Here is an 18,739-nt window from a genome sequence, read left to right on the forward strand (position 1 = left end):
ACACTTAAAGAACCAAGTTTCCTTCCAAAGTTCTCAAGCCTGTGTTTGATATTCAATATTTATGTTCAATTTAGAAGAGTTCCAACAGATTCATCCACAATTTTCAGACTATATTGCTTCCAGAATCTTTTCCAAACTATTCCGGTCATGCCAACTAAACCGTGGAAATGATCAAAGAAACGTTTCAGTAAAGCAAGATTAAGTAATCTTGCAAAAAAATCAATGCTTTCAATGTAATACGCATTAATATCATATCTTAAGTATCTATGAACATGTCAGAATTGACTTTTCAAACTGAAATTTTTCAGAGATAAAACAAAAGCTCCAAGCTTAACATAAATTTATTGTATTTGTGCTCCGTGAAACATACTTTTTGGACATCAATTGATCAAGATCTACGTAAAAGTAGTTGGCCTGTTGCATCAAAATAACTGCGTAGAATGACTAAAACAAAGAAGGATAAAAGAGTGGAATTATTTGAAAATAATTCTTCTTGAAAAGTCTTTACCTGCTAGTTAAGAAAAATAGTGACCAGGTCATTGGTTTCCATCTATAAATAGGTCTGTCTTTCGAGCAAAGTTTCTCACTCTTCACCGAAGAAATTTAAACAACCAACTAATTTTGGAGTAAGCATTGCTATTTTGCAGGTCTATCATAATGAAAGGAAGTAACTCTTTCCTTGTTGCTTTTGCCCTCTTGGGCTTTGCTTGCTCATTAGCCTCAGCCTTTGACCCTGATCCTCTCCAGGACTTTTGTGTGGCTCTCAAGGACACTGAGAATGGTGGTACGTAGGCTGTCAGTTTATGTTTTCAGGTTTTTTTCATGATCATGAAGCTAATAATGCCAGTTCTGAGGAACACTCAGCTTGGGAGCAATATTTTAATAAAATAACATTGCTAAAAGTTACTCTACCTTTGCATGGGATGATATATATCAACTAACATTTCTTTCGTGCAGTGTTTGTAAATGGGAAGTTCTGCAAGGACCCAAAGCTCGCAGTAGCAGATGACTTCTTCTTTTCTGGCCTCAACAAGCCAGGAAACACATCAAATCTAGTTGGATCAAATGTCACTACTGTCAATGTTGACCAAATACCAGGACTTAACACTCTTGGCATATCTTTGGCAAGACTTGACTTTGCACCTTATGGTGGTCTTAACCCTCCTCACATTCACCCCCGAGGAACTGAGATCCTAGTTGTTGTAGAGGGCACACTTTATGTTGGCTTTGTTACATCCAACCCAGATAACCGTCTCTTCACTAAAATCCTTAATCCTGGAGATGTTTTTGTTTTCCCAATTGGTTTGATTCACTTCCAGTTCAATATAGGGCAAACTAATGCTGTTGCATTCGCCGGTCTCAGCAGCCAAAATGCTGGGGTTATCACTATTGCTAATGCAGTCTTTGGCTCAAACCCACCAATCAATCCGGATGTTCTCACAAAGGCTTTCCAGTTGGACAAGAATGTGGTTACCTATCTTCAGTCCCGGTTCTGGTCAGATTAAAATGTAACTTAAGAGCCAAAATAAAACCCCAGCAGTTTGTTGTTTGTTTTGAATAATGTTTTCATACTGTTTACTCATTAAAGTCGTATTATTATTCTTAGTATCATACAATAAACAGGTTGGTTGATAATGTAGCTTCCCAGAGTCCAGTCTCCTCTCTCCTTGTGATCATTCTGTATGTGCAAATTGGAATATATAGTGCAATTTTTACTCTCTCTCCTTCTCTTGTGCGAACATTTATGCTTATATGTGTATGCAAGGTCCAAAGCAGGACATCATTCTCACTCAAATGTGCAGAAATTGTACACAACTGCTTCATTTATGCTGCTTTTATAAAACAGATCAAGTAACTTTCAAGCATTAAACCTTTTGTTCATTTGCAAGTCTCAAAACATATAGCAAAAATAATAGGTTAATTATCAAATGGTATCTAAGGTGAGCAATGAATAGTGACAAACAATGCCCAGAGAGGTGGAGATTTGGACAACTTGATTGTTTATGATTCTAATCTCACAAATCAGTTTATACAGCATATAAAGACTTGAGATGAACTTGCTGACTTTTGGGTTTAGGTCAATTTCATATTCAATACTCCAGACACTGCCTTCCCCTGCATGGTACACGCAAAATCTACAATGATAATTCAGAAGGTGGAATTCTGTTAAATAGGTTTGCATGTAAGCCATGATTTTCAACTTAATTATAAAGCCATGCCAGCATGGTAATGCAAGCTATACCAGAAATTTATATTTGAACGAGGAGCGGCACAAGAAACCTGCCCAGGGCAGTTCAATGTTTAAACAGAGTCAGCAAGGACTATTGTCTAACTTTATTTTTAGGGTTAAATATAAAAATGTTCTCTAAATTATATATTTTCTTCAGTTTTATATGTAAAAAAATAAAATTTTCAGTTTAGTGTTCTAACTTTCATTCCGTTATCCACTTTCATATCTAAGATTAACATCGATAGAAAACATGATTACGTAGTATGAATATCAAATAAGATATTACTACGTGTTAAAAGTCTAGTTAGCATTATATCATCAATTGTCACATTAGCTTTAAAAAAAGTTTTAAAAATTTCAAAAAAAATTCTAAAAGATAATTTAAAAAAATCTGAATTATTTTAAAAAATTATAAAAAATTAAAAAGCTGAAAAATTTTTAAAAATATGAAAACTTAAAAATTCAAAAAATCTAAAAATTTTAAGAAAAAAATACGAAAAATTAAAAAAAGTTTGAAAATTTCAAAAAAAAAAATGAAAACTTTCATAAGAATAAAATTTTCTTAAAATTAACAAAAATCACAAAAACTTAAAAAATTGAAAATAATAAAAATCTAAATTTTTTTGAAAAAATCTTAAAATTTTTACAAAATTGTAAATTTTTTTTCTAATGTTACAATTTTAATTTTTATATATTTTAGAATTATTTAAAATTATTTTACAATGTTTATTAAAATTTTAGGATTTTTATTTTTAATTTTACAAATTTTTTTTAAAATTTTAAGAATTTTTTTTTATAAATTTTTTGATTTAAAAAATAGATTTCTTTTATTTTCAATTTTTTATGTTTTCGTGAATTTTTTAATTTTACTGAATTTTTAAAATTTTTATTTTTAAAAAAATTTTCAGATTTTTTTATTTTTTATTAAAAATTTGGGATTATTTTGATTTTGTTAAGTTTAATAATTTTTTAATTTTTATAATTTCTAAAACTATTTCATATTTTTAATTTTTATATCTTTTAAAAAAAATTTTGAAAAACTTTTAGAACTTTTAAAATTTTTTTGAATTTTCTATTAATGTTGACGTGACAATTGATAATGTAATATTGTCTAGATTTTTTTGACACGTATCAATATTTTATTAATTGTTTATGTCAAATTAATAAATTGAGTAACGACATTGGTTCAAAGTAATAGGTAATGAAATGAAAATTTGAGTATCAATTGATAATTTTATTTTTTTAAGTATTAACTGACAAATAAATATGTAACATAGATTATTTTTATAGTTAATCCTAATTTTTAATTGTATCTTACGTGACAATCTTGGATTTATGCTAAAGTCAACAAAATGGTTTCATTTGGAACAAAAGACATAATTTAATGACAGAAATGACTACTTCCATAACAAAACTATGTGTTGATGTAAGCATATGGATCAGGAATTCGCTGAGTACACTTGGTAGTGGTTGAAGGACATGTCATCGGAAATTTAGAAGGAAAAAAGATCGAAGCAGACTTGCTAAATCTTTCTTTTGCTTCTAGAAAATCAGAGATTATAAACTTGTTCAAAGACTCCAATTAATCTATAAATAGGCATGTTCTCAGGCAAAATTTCTCATCCCTTCCAAAGCAATCAGACTTTCAAGATTTTAAGCTAGAAATTACATTATCACAATGAAAGGTGCTCATTTCCTCTTAGCAATTTCTTTCTTGGCTCTGGCTTCCACATTTGCCTATGCATCTGATCCTAGCCCTCTCCAGGATTTCTGCGTCGCCATCAATGACACCAAGGATGGTGGTATGTTCTATTTTTCTCTGTTATTCTTAAACTTACATCAAATATGTTATTCTTAAACTTACTTCAAATATGTGCCTAAAACAAAGCAACTCAGTAGGAAGCAAAATTTCTGGGCAGGAAAACTATCTAAAACAATCTATAAACTTTGCATGGAATAATGAAAATAACATATTTTTGCTCTTCATATATACAGTGTTTGTTAATGGGAAGTTCTGCAAGGATCCAAAGCTTGCCAAAGCAGAAGACTTCTTCTTTTCAGGGCTCAACATCCCAAGAAACACATCAAATCCAGTGGGATCAACTGTGACTCCAGTCAATGTTGCCCAAATACTAGGACTTAACACTCTTGACATCTCATTGGCTCGACTTGACTTTGCACCCGACGGTGGCCTAAACCCCCCTCACACTCACCCTCGTGCCACGGAAATTCTAGTCGTTGTGGAGGGCACACTTTACGTTGGCTTTGTTACATCCAACCCAGATAATCGTCTCATCACCAAAGTCCTATACCCTGGAGATGTGTTTCTTTTCCCTGTTGGCCTCATTCACTTCCAGTTCAATGTGGGGAAAACCAATGCTGTTGCCTTTGCTGCTTTTGGCAGCCAGAATCCTGGTGTCATTACAATGGCCAATGCAGTGTTTGGATCAAACCCACCCATTAATCCTGATGTTCTTGTCAAGGCCTTCCAATTGGACAAATACGTGGTGAAAAATCTTCAGTCCAAATTCTGGTGGGCTAACAATTAAGGAGGATTTATTTAATCATACTTGAATTGCTGGATAATGTTTGACCTGTTTGCCTCGCTATAGTAATGATTTATATTTTGCAAAAGAAAAAAAATAAATGCTTATGTACCCATGCTTATGTAAGCCTCTATGCTAAGTATTGGATAGTAATATTATTAATTATTATTATATTACTTTTACTAAATGATTTGTTTTTCAAATTTTTAGTATATTTATAGCTTTGCGTACGCAAAATGATTAAAAATTAAAGACTGAAATGACAAGAAAAGAAAATTAATTGTAATAAATATTCAAAACTATTGGAGGCTGTTGTCTTAATTAGTTGAAAACTTTGACTTATTTTATACAAAATATATGGCGGTGTTTTTTTTTTTTTTTTCATTCATGTAAAATAGTTATTTTCGTAATTAATGTTACTTGTCTCTCTTCTTTTATGACATCATAATAATATATTTGTATGAATTTAATGAGATCTTCTAATCATTCATGGAGTAATGCTTTTTTGAGCAACCCATGTAAGCCAACTATTGAATCTAATGACATTCGTGGATTGGTCAATCAATTTATAAATAAAATTTTTGAACCAATAAATTATTTCAATGTTAGGAGAAATTAAAAAAAAAACTAAAACAACTTTTTTTTTTAATTTTTAAGATGTTTTTTTTAAATGACAAGAAAATTGTTCATCTTTGAGTGAAAAAGATAGTGAATCTTGAATTATTGATTCGAGGCAAAAAATAAAGAAAAAAGAAGCAAAGTCATTAAAAGAAAATTTCCTTTAATGTTCTAATCACATAGTTAAACAATTCCATACTTTAAATCGAGGAAAAACAATTGTTTTGTTTTTTTTTTTGTTTTTTCTTTGAGGAAGGGAAAAAGCAATTGCTATTGTTTCTTGGTGAGTCACTTTAATCATTAACCCAAGATTTTACTATTTTATATATCACAGCAAGAAGTATTGTAAATGAATCTCTCCTTCACAATTGCAAAATCATTGTTCTGCAATTTTGAAAGTTAATTTTTTTCTTCAACCATAGAAAATGAATAAACTTATTCAATTTTAATTATTCTTTTCAATGAAGGAAGGGACAGTAAATTTTGTTCATGTTTATTTTTAGCTATATTCTTTTCCTTTCCATGGTTGAAGCACTTGTGAGACTCATTGTTTTGCCTTCATATTTTCATAACACTTTTTCCAATCCTTCATGGCTCATTTTCTCCTTTTCTATTTGATGTCCTTATAAGTGTATTTATTAACTTTTTTGTTTGTTTGAAATGGATATCAAACCTTTCTTTCATGAACACTACTTGTTCTGTGATGAATAACAAAATCATAAGGCATGTTGTGATAGATGCAATTGACGAATTGATGGCTGGGCCTTTACATCCAACATACACTGAGCAATAGCTGCCTCGAAACATTTCATATCCTTTCTAGTCCAAACACCAACTTTCTTTGTATTGTCTTAAGTTTGACGATTGGAATTTCATTGAGATAAATGTTTCATTAATTTCATTTGAGATAAATGTTTCACTCTCTCATTGCTACAAATAGTATTGCATACATCGTAGTTTCACCCTTGATCTCTTATGTGCTTCTTCAACTGATGTTCAAAACTTTAAGAGACCAAAAACTCTAAAGGTTTAGGCCAAATGATTAAGCATTTTAGCCATATGCATTACTTGACCATTTTCAATTATAGCATGGTCATGAAGGAGTATGAGTATTGCTACAATTGGTATAAAAAGTTTCTGTTAGGGCTCTCCTATGGTTGTTGTCAATGCTTTGTTAAGTCTTTTGTACATGAATTGTGCTTGATTAAGATACCAAACAAAATCTTACAACATACTTTTCCATCCTTTACACACCATGGGTACAATTTCAATGGCAATTGTAATACCTTTTACCCTAAAATTTGGCTATAATGAAAGCATTTATTGTTGTCATAAATGCAATTTTCATCTTTAAGTTCTTTATGCCAAACTCAAACTTTTCTTAAAACATGAGTGCCACAAGCATGATCTTACTTATTCCAAAACAAATTTAAAAAATTAAGTTCAAATGCAACAATTGTTCATATTTTTTTTCCAGTCATGTTGAAGGGAACATTTTTAACTGTTGAGTGGAATCTAATTTCAACATTAATTTGATTGTTGAATACCATTTACTTTTACACATAAGTATCGTAAACATTCTCTCACAACTATGAAATCATTTTGAAAAGATGATTGCAAAACATATTATTATGATATTTGAGAGAAAGAGCAAAATCCAAATCATCATGTTTATTGTTGTAATGAATGTTCATTTATTGCTTATATTGAATACACACTTGACAAGGTAAGCACACTCTTTACACTCTTTCAAGGTAATTTAACAAAATGCTATACTAAACGTTTGCATATGGAGGAAAAATTGAACTAAAAAAAATGTTACCCTTAATCCTTAGTCAATTAACATAAAATTTGACTACATACCACGTTTTGGCTTGAAGCATGACGAAACACAACAGGTTAATGTAGCATGCCAAACCCATGCTTAGATAGGTGAATCAATATAAGAAGCAATCATTAGGAATAATATCATATTATAATTTTTGGTGAATTGCATTAATTGTGTTTATTTTGCTTCATTTATAAATTGAATATTTTATTCATCAACACCCTTCAACCTTCAAACAAATGATTGGAAAAGATGAAAAGCTTCTTTGCTGTGAGGAATGCTAGTGGAAAATTTCAGTTAAACTTGCTTATATCTACAAAAGATGCAAATATTACTTGTACAAAACATATACTTTAGCTACCTTTTGAATTACTACACCCTCTCTATGCCCAGTATGCTTTCACCCTCTTGAGTAAATGCTTTCATCTAGGTAAAATGATTTAGCATTTCAGTGACTAGCATCCCTTGATCTTCTTCAATTATAAAAAAGAAAGAAAGTATAAATACTGTTACAATTGGTGTGAGAAACCTTTGCCATGAATGCATTATGGCTATTATAAATATAATGTCAAGTCTTTTTTCCATGAATCATGATTAAATAAGATACTAAGCAAAATCTTTCAACACTCTTTTCATCTTTATTCCTTGTTTAAATACAATGACTTTATGTTCAATAGTAATAGCAATGTTTGTTACCTTAAATTATACTACAATAAATCATTTATTGTTGTTGTATCATAAATGCGTTTTGCAACTTCATGTCTTTTGCACTACACTCAAATCAACCTTAAAAGACAAGTGCCATAAGCATAATCTTACTTATTTTCACAGCATATCTAAAGAAAATAGGTTCAAATGCAACAAGTGTTCATATTTTTTTTCCACAAATGTGGAATAAAGTGTTTTCTACCATTGTGTGCTATGCAATTTCAACATTCATTTTGATTGTTTAATACCATCTACTTCTATGCATAAATATCATAGACATTCTCTCAAAATTATAAATGCATTTTAAGAAGATGATAATGAAGTATATTATTGTGATATTTGCAAGGAACAAAGAAATCCAAAACATCTAGTTTATTATTGTAAAGAATGCACTTATGTTGCTCAAATTGAATGCGTACTTCACAAGGTAAGCACACTATTACTCAAAGTTTAAACACCTTTTATTGAAAAACTTTTATTATAGTAACTTCTAAAATGAGTTATCAACCACATTGAAAAAATTAAATCATTTAAATTTTCTATTTTTTAGTAGGTTGACAATTTAATTTCAATTTAATTTTTAATGATTTATCAAACATGTACCTAGGCATAAAAAGTTTTGCCCTCGATTCTCCATTGTATTGATATAAAAAGAGATTTCGAATCACATTGCAAGCATGAGCATTTCAAGCTTCTAGGCTAAGTTAGACTGAGAGATAGAGTTACTCCATTTCATCTGTCCTATGAATAAGCTAGTCCTTGGAAATTTTAGCCCAACTATAAAAACATAAGATGGTGTCATACATGCCACCTAAAAATCTCAGGTCTAGCCTATTGTCAGTTTCACTATTGATTTTATCTTCATGAATTTTGTTTTAAAAGAGTACCATGAGAGATCAACCTATCGTTCCACCCACTCTACACCCTAGCTCTACACACATATATCTTGGGAGAATTAGTTATTGGTAGTGACTGTCTTGGTTGCAAATCCCTAAGAGTGCTGCTATAGTTGTTTTCAATGCAATATCTATCTTCATTTCTCATGCGCTAATTCCTTAAGGCGTTTTCTAAGATCAAAGTCTCACTTCCACAATCTATCTTTTTCAAATGGATAAACTCGTATTCTCCTATGTAAGTAAATTTTTATTTCTTTGTCTTTTCTATGACAAATGCTATAAAATTTTAGGAGAAAAGTCTATGTATTGCTATATTAAGTGTGATATGAATTTTCATTTAAAATTTGTTAATATTTATATAAAATTAATTCCAAGCATCATAGTTATCCTTTCATTTTTAAAGATTGTTTTGTTGAAAAATGATTCAAAAAAGTATTATTGTGAAGAATGTGAAAAAAAAAAAAAGAGATGTAAGAAAAGATGTTTATTATTATAAAAAATGTCATGGACTATTTGTTGCTTACACAAAATGTGCAATTAAAGATGGTATGTTACCTTGTGGCTTGAAAATTTGTCATGCATTTAATTAATACATGTAGGTATTGATAATGCGTTGATTTGGTGCATGCAAATCTATGTTTTAGCAACTTTTTATGCATAGTTCAATTCACATACACCAAATTAATCACTTATTTGTTATGTATTTTTGTTAAACATGAATTTATTGAATAATTTGAAGCTTTTTTAAGTTGATTATTAAAAGATTTTAGTAGTGCATGTGTTTCTGATAAATTGTATAGTATTTAAGATATGAATGTTATCAGGAATAAGAAAATGTGGTAACGATAAAGGCTGAAAATGGTAGTTGGACAATTGTTCAAATTATGCAGTTGCTCTTTCATGCAACTAATAGCATAATATCAATAGTGAAAAAATTGGATATCTTTTTGCCAACTAGAAAAGGACAACAAAAACAAAGGTTAAATGTTGAAGATGACAAAAACAAAGGTTAAATGTTAAATTTAAGATTTAACTTTTGAGTGTTTTCTTAATTAAGGTTATCATTTTAAATTTGGTTTAATTTAGAATTAAATATTTTCGGATATGTTCAAATAAAGACTACGTAACGAGAGTGTTGTACATGCGCCATTAAGTCCAATATTAATTGTTAAGTTTTTTTATCAGTGAAATACTAATTTCTTCATAATTTTTAGTGAAAAAAGAAAAAACTTATACCTGAATATTTTAGAATTAAATATTTTTGGATATGTTCAAATAAAGACTATGTAACGAGAGTGTTGTACATGCGCCATTAAGTCCAATATTAATTGTTAAGTTTTTTTATCAATGAAATACTAATTTTTTCATAATTTTTAGTGAAAAAAGAAAAAACTTATACCTGAATATTAAAAAAAGCCTAAAAAAAAATCAAATTTGTTCTTCAAGCATTTCTTGAAGATTGTCTACTTTTGCAGTTGTTTTTCTTCTAAGCTCACAATTTTTGTGGTATCTTGATGATATTATTAAGAGAACAAAGGCAAGCAAAGACAAACAAAGCAAAAGTTTTGGTCAAAAAGGTTTCTCGTAATTGGTAGTCAGGGAAAAAAATTTTGGGAGAAAGAATTTGATAGGCACAAAACTCAACAAATTCGAACTATCAAGAAACTAAACAACAATCCTAGCATCTAAAGAAAACAAAGGCAATCACAAACACATAATCATCTAGACTTAAGTACAATCAACAATTACCTAGAAGCAAACAACATAAGAAGAATCAAAGCAAGACAATCACAATAACACAAAAACACAATTATACTTATAAGCATTCAAAGCAAATATATATATATATATATGCCAAGTGTGTTTTTGTTGAGGGTTGTGAGCTTAATTATTTTGGAATGAGGTTTACTTTTAGGCTTATATTAAAGAGGTGAAGGAGGACATTTTCAATTATTTTTTATTTATTTCAGCAATGGTAAATGGTGAAGATAATAGCGACATTATTTGTTTTTTGATTTAGATCTAGGTGATCCTAGAGAGTTTTTATGGAATTTAATCCAACTAAAGGAATGAAGAGACTAAGAAGAACAAAAATGTTTTTTTTTTTGGCACCAATCACCAACTGCAGAAGGTGGTGTACAACAACTGGCACAGTAGAGCCTAGTTGATTTCTAGGTTGAAGCAATTGAGGTTCATGATTTTTTTTTAAATTATAAGAACTTAGAGAATTCTATTTTAGAGAGAGAGAGAAAAGAATAAAAATTAGGTCTTAAAGAATATTTTTAGCTTGTATATTCCTTACCAAATGGTGAGTTTTGAATATATTATAGCCATTATTCAGACCACAAAATAACAACTGCAACATCCACAACAAAGCCATTATTTGAATCCTTATCAGCAAATAAGTAGAGCATATTATTTCATTGTACTTGAATTGAAATGGTTATTTGGTTGAGACTTAAGATACCATTTTTCTCATTTTATAACAACGATTCATATTGGAAAAGAAAAAAATTAAAGTTAGGAATAATTTGCTTATGTATCAATATAATAATATTGCTATGTAAGCTTTTCTGTTAAGTATTGATTATTATTTCTTTTTGTTAAAATCTTTTTTTGTGTATTCTCTTCATTTGGTGCATAATCTCTTATGACTAATTAGGATTTGATTGTTCTTAATACTTTTTAAAAAACATTGATAAATTGTAAATTTTAGTTCAAAAAGTAAAGTAAAAAATTAATATAAAATATCTCTTAGATGTTCAATAAAAGGAAATAGATATAATTTTGTAATGGCTAAAAAAAAAGAATGAAAAAAATCTAAAAAAGGGGATAATAACATTTTCCTTTTTTTTTTTGAAAAGCAAGAAAAATATTATATTCCCTGTATAAAAGGTTAATAAATCTTGAATTATGGGTTTGAGGAAAGAAAACAAAATCAATAAAGCACTATTTGCTTTCTTGATGAGTCACCATTATGGTTAACCCAAGGTTCTTTTATATATAACAACAAGAAGTATTGTATATTTATGTCTCCTTCACACATGCAAAATCATTGTTCTGCAACTATTTATAATTAGATGGATTTTTTTATACTATTCTAATAATTAATATATATACCTACATATAATTTGTCAAATTTTTTTATCCAATTCTAAATTTATTTTATTCCATTTCTAAAAGTTTTGTTGGAAAATAAGCATATATATATATTTATATATATACACACACAAAAGATAGCAAATCGTGTGTTGTTATGATTTATCATTTTATTATCTAATATATACTAAAAAAGTAAAATATATAATTCAAAAGATTAAATAAACATAAACACCCTTTTGATACATTTTAAAAATCTCATAGATTTTAAAAGTGAAAAAGTCATGATGTGTAGAAATAAAAAATTTCATATTTTTCACAATCAAAAGAGGCAAATGAATTTCAGCTAAGTTATGAACAAACCCAAAATCTCAAATAAAATCCTTTACTCATTTTATCTTAAAAAAAAAAACAAAATTAAGAAAAAAATAAAGTCAATAATAAGTAGTTGTGATTTATTTCACTTTTTTAATTAAAATTTTCATTGTTAAACCAAAATTATAATGCAATGATAATACAATAAAAATACAACTTTTAAAATTCAAAAAGAAGAAAATTACCTGTATTGTAAGAGAGATTGCAAATAACTTGAATGAAAAATAGGTGGTTAGATAATTGTTAAACAAATTCTAAATTTGGTGATTATTTCTAAGATAGAGGATTTTTTTTGTTCAATTGGATTCTTCAAATCAGGAAAAAATTGTTCTGTCTTTTGGTTTTAACAAAAGGAGAGATCCTTTTTTTTTTTTTTTCAAAAACAAATGTAAGAAACTAGAAGAAATTTGTGTGAAGAAGGTGATAAAGAGTTATTACTTAGAATTTGACAACCAATATCCATTTAAGAGATTACCTTAGAGTTTGACAACCAATATCCATTTAAGAGATTACTTGTATGAATTAATTTATCCACAAACCTTCCAATATAAAGAATGAATTTTTAAAAAAATTAAGAGCAAACTATTTATACTTAAAATCAATGATTAGATGAATGGGTTTTTTTAGAATGAAAATTGAAAGCAATAAATAGATAGTAATGAGTATGGGAGATAATTGACTACTTACATGAAGAATTTGAATAGTATTACATGAAGAATTTAAATAGTACAAATTCATCTCTTCTCAAACTGTATAAAGAAGATTCATTATCTCTTGAATAAGAAAATTGGATAAATTTTTTAAAAAATAAATGAAAGAGGAATTGGATACTATGAAGGCAATAGATCAAGAATGGAAGATGACGAGGGATAATTAAGGTTGAATAACTCGACAACTTAAAATGATATGCTAGCTCAATCATCTTAATGTTAGAGATGGCAATAGTTCGAGTCAGGGAGGGTTTTTACTTGCTCTGAACACGACCCGACCTAAAATTAATAAAATATTTTTTAAAATATAAAAAAATATAAATATAAAATTAAATAAGTAATAAAAAATTGTTATTTATATATATACCAGGTAGGGTCAGGATGAATTTACCTAAAATCCAACTTCCATCCAACCCTAAGTTTTTTTGACTAAAACTTGACCTAACTTGACTTGAAACTTGATTTTTCAAAAAAAAAAAAGACTATAGGGTCGGATAGGGTCAAAACCCAACAGGTACAGGTTGGATTGCCAACTCTTCCATATGTGGTAGTCCATATGTCACAATTTTAAGCAACAGAGGGTGAAAATATATGAATGTTGAATCATTTTTGGAGAATGAAAATTGAAAGGAATAAATAGATAATAATGAGTAGGGAAGACAATTGGTTACTTACATGAGGAATTTGAATAGTGCAAATTTATCTCCTCTCAAACTATAAAGCCTCTTTCAAAGATTCATTGTCTTTTTAATAAGGAAATAGAATAATTTTTTTTAAAAGTAAATGAAAGAAGAATACAAATATTGAGGAGGTAGTAAACTAGGAATGGAAAATGAAGCATTTTTGGTTCTAAACCCTAAGAATGAAAGACATAGAAGGGGAATAATTAAGCTTGAATGACTTCACAACTTAAAAATGAATATATGACAATTTAATGATCATACATGGCAAATGAAGGCAACTTATGTGGCAGTCCACATGTGACAATTCTAGGCAACAGGGGATGAAAGTATATGTATGTTAGATGGCAAATGAAGGCTGCATACGTGACAATCCATTTGTCACAATTCTAAACAATAGCGGATAAAAATATATGTATATTAGATGTGGTAGTCCACATATCATAGTTCTAGGCAATAGGAGTGGATATATATATATATATATATATGGTTTATTTTTAATACATTGATAATGAATTAAATAATTTCTATGTATATATAAATTAGCATGGAAATATATCTTCTGTTAGGGGAAGACTTCACTTATCTGACCACTTTTATTTTTTCAATATTTACTGACCTATGTTTTACATATAAAATATTAAAAATTGCACATTAATAAATATTGTGGCATGCAATAGTAAATAAAACAGTTTCTTTTCCCCATACTTGCCCATAGCTCTTCTTAGAACAAATTATGAATAAACCTGTGTAAAGTAGAAACTGCAGGCACATTGGAATGGAGATTAATTTCAGATTAGAGACCTAATATCAGTACCAAACTTGCCTTAAACAATTTCTGGTGAGCATTTAAAACAAAGGGAGGTAATGGTCTTAGAAGTAGCAGTCTTATGTACCTTTACTTGCCACGGGAAAGATTTGTTGTGCTTCATCTGGATTGTTGGTGGCTTAGTGTCAATATTATCACCTACCAATCTTTTAACAACTCTTGTTTATTTTTCTTTGATCAAGTAGTGCAAGAAATCTGGCAATTTTCTTTTACCAATGTGCTGTGCTGATTAGTTCAATGAACACAGAAAGCACCAAGTTTCAAAGTTCTCACTGTAAGCCTGAGTAATGATATTCAATACTTTTGTTCAATTTAGAAAAGTTATATTCCAATTCATCCCCAATTCTATTGCTTCTAGAATCTATTCTAAACTACTACGGTCATGCTAAACCAAACGGTGGAAATGATCAAAGAAACGTTTCCAGTAAAGCAAGATTAAGTAATCTTACAAAAAATCAATGCTTTCAATGTAATAAGCATTAATGTCATATCTTAAGTATCTATGAACATGTCCGATTAGACTTTTCAAACAGAGATTTTTCAGAGATAGAACAGAAGCTCCAAGCCTAACATAAATTTATTGTATTTGTCCTCCGTGAAACATGCTATTTGGACATCAATTGATCAAGTTCTACGTAAAATTTGTTGGCCCGTTGCACCAAAATAATAAAGAATAAATGAACATGTATTACCTTAATTGAATTAGAGAGAAATAGGTCACCAAGAGAAACAACAAGTCTTTCCATCATTATAAAATTAGTACTATATTGTTAAATTAGCATGGTAAGATGGAAACTCATATTCAATTTTAAGATCTTGAACTGTTAAATAACTAACAATATTCAACTTGGATGGTGAAAAGTCAGGAATATGACATATGTTTTTAGACTGAATCATGACTACTTCCAAGACCATTTTTCAGTAATTTAAACATATAATAACTGCATAGAATGAGTAAAATAAAGAAGGATAAAAGAGTGGAATTATTTGAAAATAATTCTTCTTGAAAAGTCTTTTACCTGCTAGTTAAGGAAAATAGTGACCAGGTCATTGGTTTCCATCTGTAAATAGGTCAGTCTATCATGCAAAGCGTCTCACTTTTCTCCAAAAAAAATTAAACAACGAGCTAATTTTCGAGTAAACATTGCTATTTTGCTTGTATATCATAATGAAACGAGCAAGGACTATTGTCAACTTTATTTTTAAGGTTAAATATAAAAATAGCATCTAAACTATATATTTTTTGTTAGTTTTGTATGTAAAAAAATAATATTTTTAATTTAATATTTTAATTTTCATTTTGACACCTATTTTTGTATATACAATTAACAGCGATTACATGGCATGAATGTTTAATAAAATGTTGACACATATCAAAAAGTTCAATTAGCACCACATCATCGATTGCCACATCAGCATTTAAAGAAATCTTTTAAAAATTTCACAAAAAACTTTTACGTTTTAGTGAATTTTTTTTTAATTTGAAGGAATTTTTATTTTTAGTAAAAGTTTTTCTTTTAAAAAATTTTATATTTTTTTGGATGATTTATCAAAATTTTGAGATTTTTTGAATTTCTTAAGTTTTAATAAATTTTTAATTTTTATAATTTCAAAACTATTTGATATTTTTAATTTTTCATATTTTTAAAAATATTCCAAAATTTTTTAAAAATTTTTTAAAATTTTTTTTAAATTTTCTATTAGTGTTGATGTAACAATTGATATTATAGCATTGTTTATATTTCTTTTGACAGATATCAACATTTTATTAACTGTTTATGCTAAGTTAATAAATTAAGTAACGGCATTAGATTGAAATAATAAAGTGGATAAGGGAATAAAAAATTAAATACTTATTAATAATTTAATTTCTTCAAGCACCAATTGACAAAAAATATATAATACATAGGTTAATATTATATTTAACCCTAATTTTTAGCTGTATCTTATATGACCAGGAGTTGCGCCGGCAGTTTTAGTTAGCAACTTGGATTTATGCCAAAGTCAACAAGATGGCTTCATGTTGTATTTTAGTACTACAACAGATATAATATAATGACAGAAATGACTACTTCCGCGACAAAACTGTGTGTTGATGTAAGCATAGGGATATGGAATTCGATGGGTAGACATGGGTAGTGGTTGAAGAACAATTCATCAGAAATTTAGAAGGAAAAAAAAATCGAAGCAGACTTGGTAAATCTTTCTTTTGCTTCATGAAAATGAGAAATTATAGACTTGTTCAAAGACTCCAGTTAATCTATAAATAGGCATGTTCTTAAGCAAAGTTTCTCAGCCCTTCCAAAGCAATCAAACTTACAAGATATTAAGCCAGAAATTACATTATCACAATGAAAGGTGCTCATTTCCTCCTAGCAATTTCTCTCTTGGCTCTAGCTTCCTCATTTGCCTATGCATCTGATCCTAGCCCTCTCCAGGATTTCTGCGTCGCCATCAATGACACCAAGGATGGTGGTATGTTCTATTTTTCTCTGTTATTCTTAAACTTACTTCAAATATGTGCCTAAAACAAAGCAACTCAGCAGGAAGCAAAATTCCTGGGCAACAAAACTATCTAAAACAATCTAAAAGCTTTGCATGGAATACTGAAAATAACATATTTTTGCTCTTCATATATGCAGTGTTTGTTAATGGGAAGTTCTGCAAGGATCCAAAGCTTGCCAAAGCAGAAGACTTCTTCTTTTCAGGGCTCAACATCCCCAGAAACACATCAAATCCAGTAGGATCAACTGTGACTCCAGTCAATGTTGCCCAAATACTAGGACTTAACACTCTTGGCATCTCATTGGCTCGACTTGACTTTGCACCCGATGGTGGCCTAAACCCCCCTCACACTCACCCTCGTGCCACGGAAATTCTAGTCGTTGTGGAGGGCACACTTTACGTTGGCTTTGTTACATCCAACCCAGAAAATCGCCTCATCACCAAGGTCCTATACCCTGGAGATGTGTTTGTTTTCCCTGTTGGCCTCATTCACTTCCAGTTCAACGTGGGAAAAACCAATGCTGTTGCCTTTGCTGCTTTTAGCAGCCAGAATCCTGGTGTCATTACAATTGCCAATGCAGTGTTTGGATCAAACCCACCCATTAATCCTGATGTTCTTGTCAAGGCGTTCCAATTGGACAAGAACGTGGTGAAAAATCTGCAGTCCAAATTCTGGTGGGCTAACAATTAAGGAAAGCAGTTATTTAATCCACTTGAATTGATGGATAATGACCTGTTTGCCTCATTAAAGTAACGATTTATATTTTGCAAAAAAAAATAATAATAAATGCTTATGTACCCATGCTTATGTAAGCCTCTTTGTCAAGTATTGGATATTAATATTATTAATTATTATTATATTACTTTTACTAAATGGTTGTTTTTCAAATTTTCAGTATATTTAAAGTTTTGCAAATACAAAATAATTAAAAATTAAAGATTGAAATGACAATAAAAAGAATATTAATTGTAATAAATATTTGAAGTTATTTGACGTTGTTGTCTTAAATACTAGAAAACTTTGACCTTTGTTATGCAAAATATATGGCGGTTTTTTTTTTTATTTTTCATTCAAGTCAAATAGTCATTTTCATGATTAATGTTACATGCCTCTCTTCTTTTATGACGTCATAATAATATATTTGTATGAATTTAATGATATCTACTAATTATTCATTCATGGAGTAATGCTTTTTGGATCAACTCATGTAAGCCAACTATTGAATCCAATGGCATTCCTGGATTGTTCAATCAATTTATAAAGAAAATTTTTTAATTTGAACCATTAAATTATTTCGATATTAAGAGAAAATAAAGTAAAATAACATTTTTTATTTTATTTTTAAGATTGTTTTCTTTTTTAAAGGACAAAAAGATAGTGAATCTTGTATTATTGATTTTAGGCAAAAAAAAAAAAAAAAAAAAAGGTAAAGTCATTAAAACAAAATTTCTTTTAATGTTCTCATCACATAGTTAAACAATTCCATGCTTTAAGTGGAGGGAAAACAAATGTTTTCGTTTTTTTCTTTGAAAAAGGGAAAAAGCAATTTCTATTATTTCTTGATGAGTCACTTTAATTGTTAACCCAAGATTTTAGTCTTTTATATATGACAACAAGAAGTATTGTATATGCATCTCTCCTTCACAATTGCAAAATCATTGTTATGCAACTTTGAAAGTTAATTCTTTTCTTCAACCATAGAAAATGCATAAAC

The 18,739-nt window shown here is 29.1% G+C and overlaps 3 protein-coding genes across 3 annotated transcripts; all 3 read left to right on the plus strand.

Moving 5' to 3' along the window:
- The first annotated feature begins 607 nt into the window (after positions 1-607).
- On the plus strand, positions 608-1,698 carry LOC111277837 (germin-like protein subfamily 1 member 14). The gene is made up of 2 exons (XM_022864259.2): positions 608-784; positions 958-1,698. The coding sequence occupies exons 1-2, from the start codon at positions 658-660 to the stop codon at positions 1,503-1,505; spliced, it is 675 nt and encodes a 224-aa protein (XP_022719994.1). The 5' UTR covers positions 608-657; the 3' UTR covers positions 1,506-1,698.
- Positions 1,699-3,717: 2,019 nt separating this feature from the next.
- LOC111277838 (germin-like protein subfamily 1 member 13) lies at positions 3,718-4,818 on the plus strand. Its single transcript, XM_089763950.1, has 2 exons — positions 3,718-4,032; positions 4,226-4,818. Exons 1-2 carry the CDS (start codon positions 3,909-3,911, stop codon positions 4,777-4,779), a joined length of 678 nt encoding a protein of 225 aa, XP_089620076.1. The 5' UTR covers positions 3,718-3,908; the 3' UTR covers positions 4,780-4,818.
- Positions 4,819-16,845: 12,027 nt separating this feature from the next.
- On the plus strand, positions 16,846-17,718 carry LOC149518213 (germin-like protein subfamily 1 member 13). The gene is made up of 2 exons (XM_089764366.1): positions 16,846-16,994; positions 17,162-17,718. The coding sequence occupies exons 1-2, from the start codon at positions 16,871-16,873 to the stop codon at positions 17,713-17,715; spliced, it is 678 nt and encodes a 225-aa protein (XP_089620492.1). The 5' UTR covers positions 16,846-16,870; the 3' UTR covers positions 17,716-17,718.
- Positions 17,719-18,739: the final 1,021 nt, after the last annotated feature.

This window comes from Durio zibethinus, chromosome 7 (genome assembly GCF_047325235.1).
Source record: "Durio zibethinus cultivar Kanyao isolate XHJ-2024 chromosome 7, ASM4732523v1, whole genome shotgun sequence".
NCBI lineage: Eukaryota > Viridiplantae > Streptophyta > Magnoliopsida > Malvales > Malvaceae > Durio > Durio zibethinus.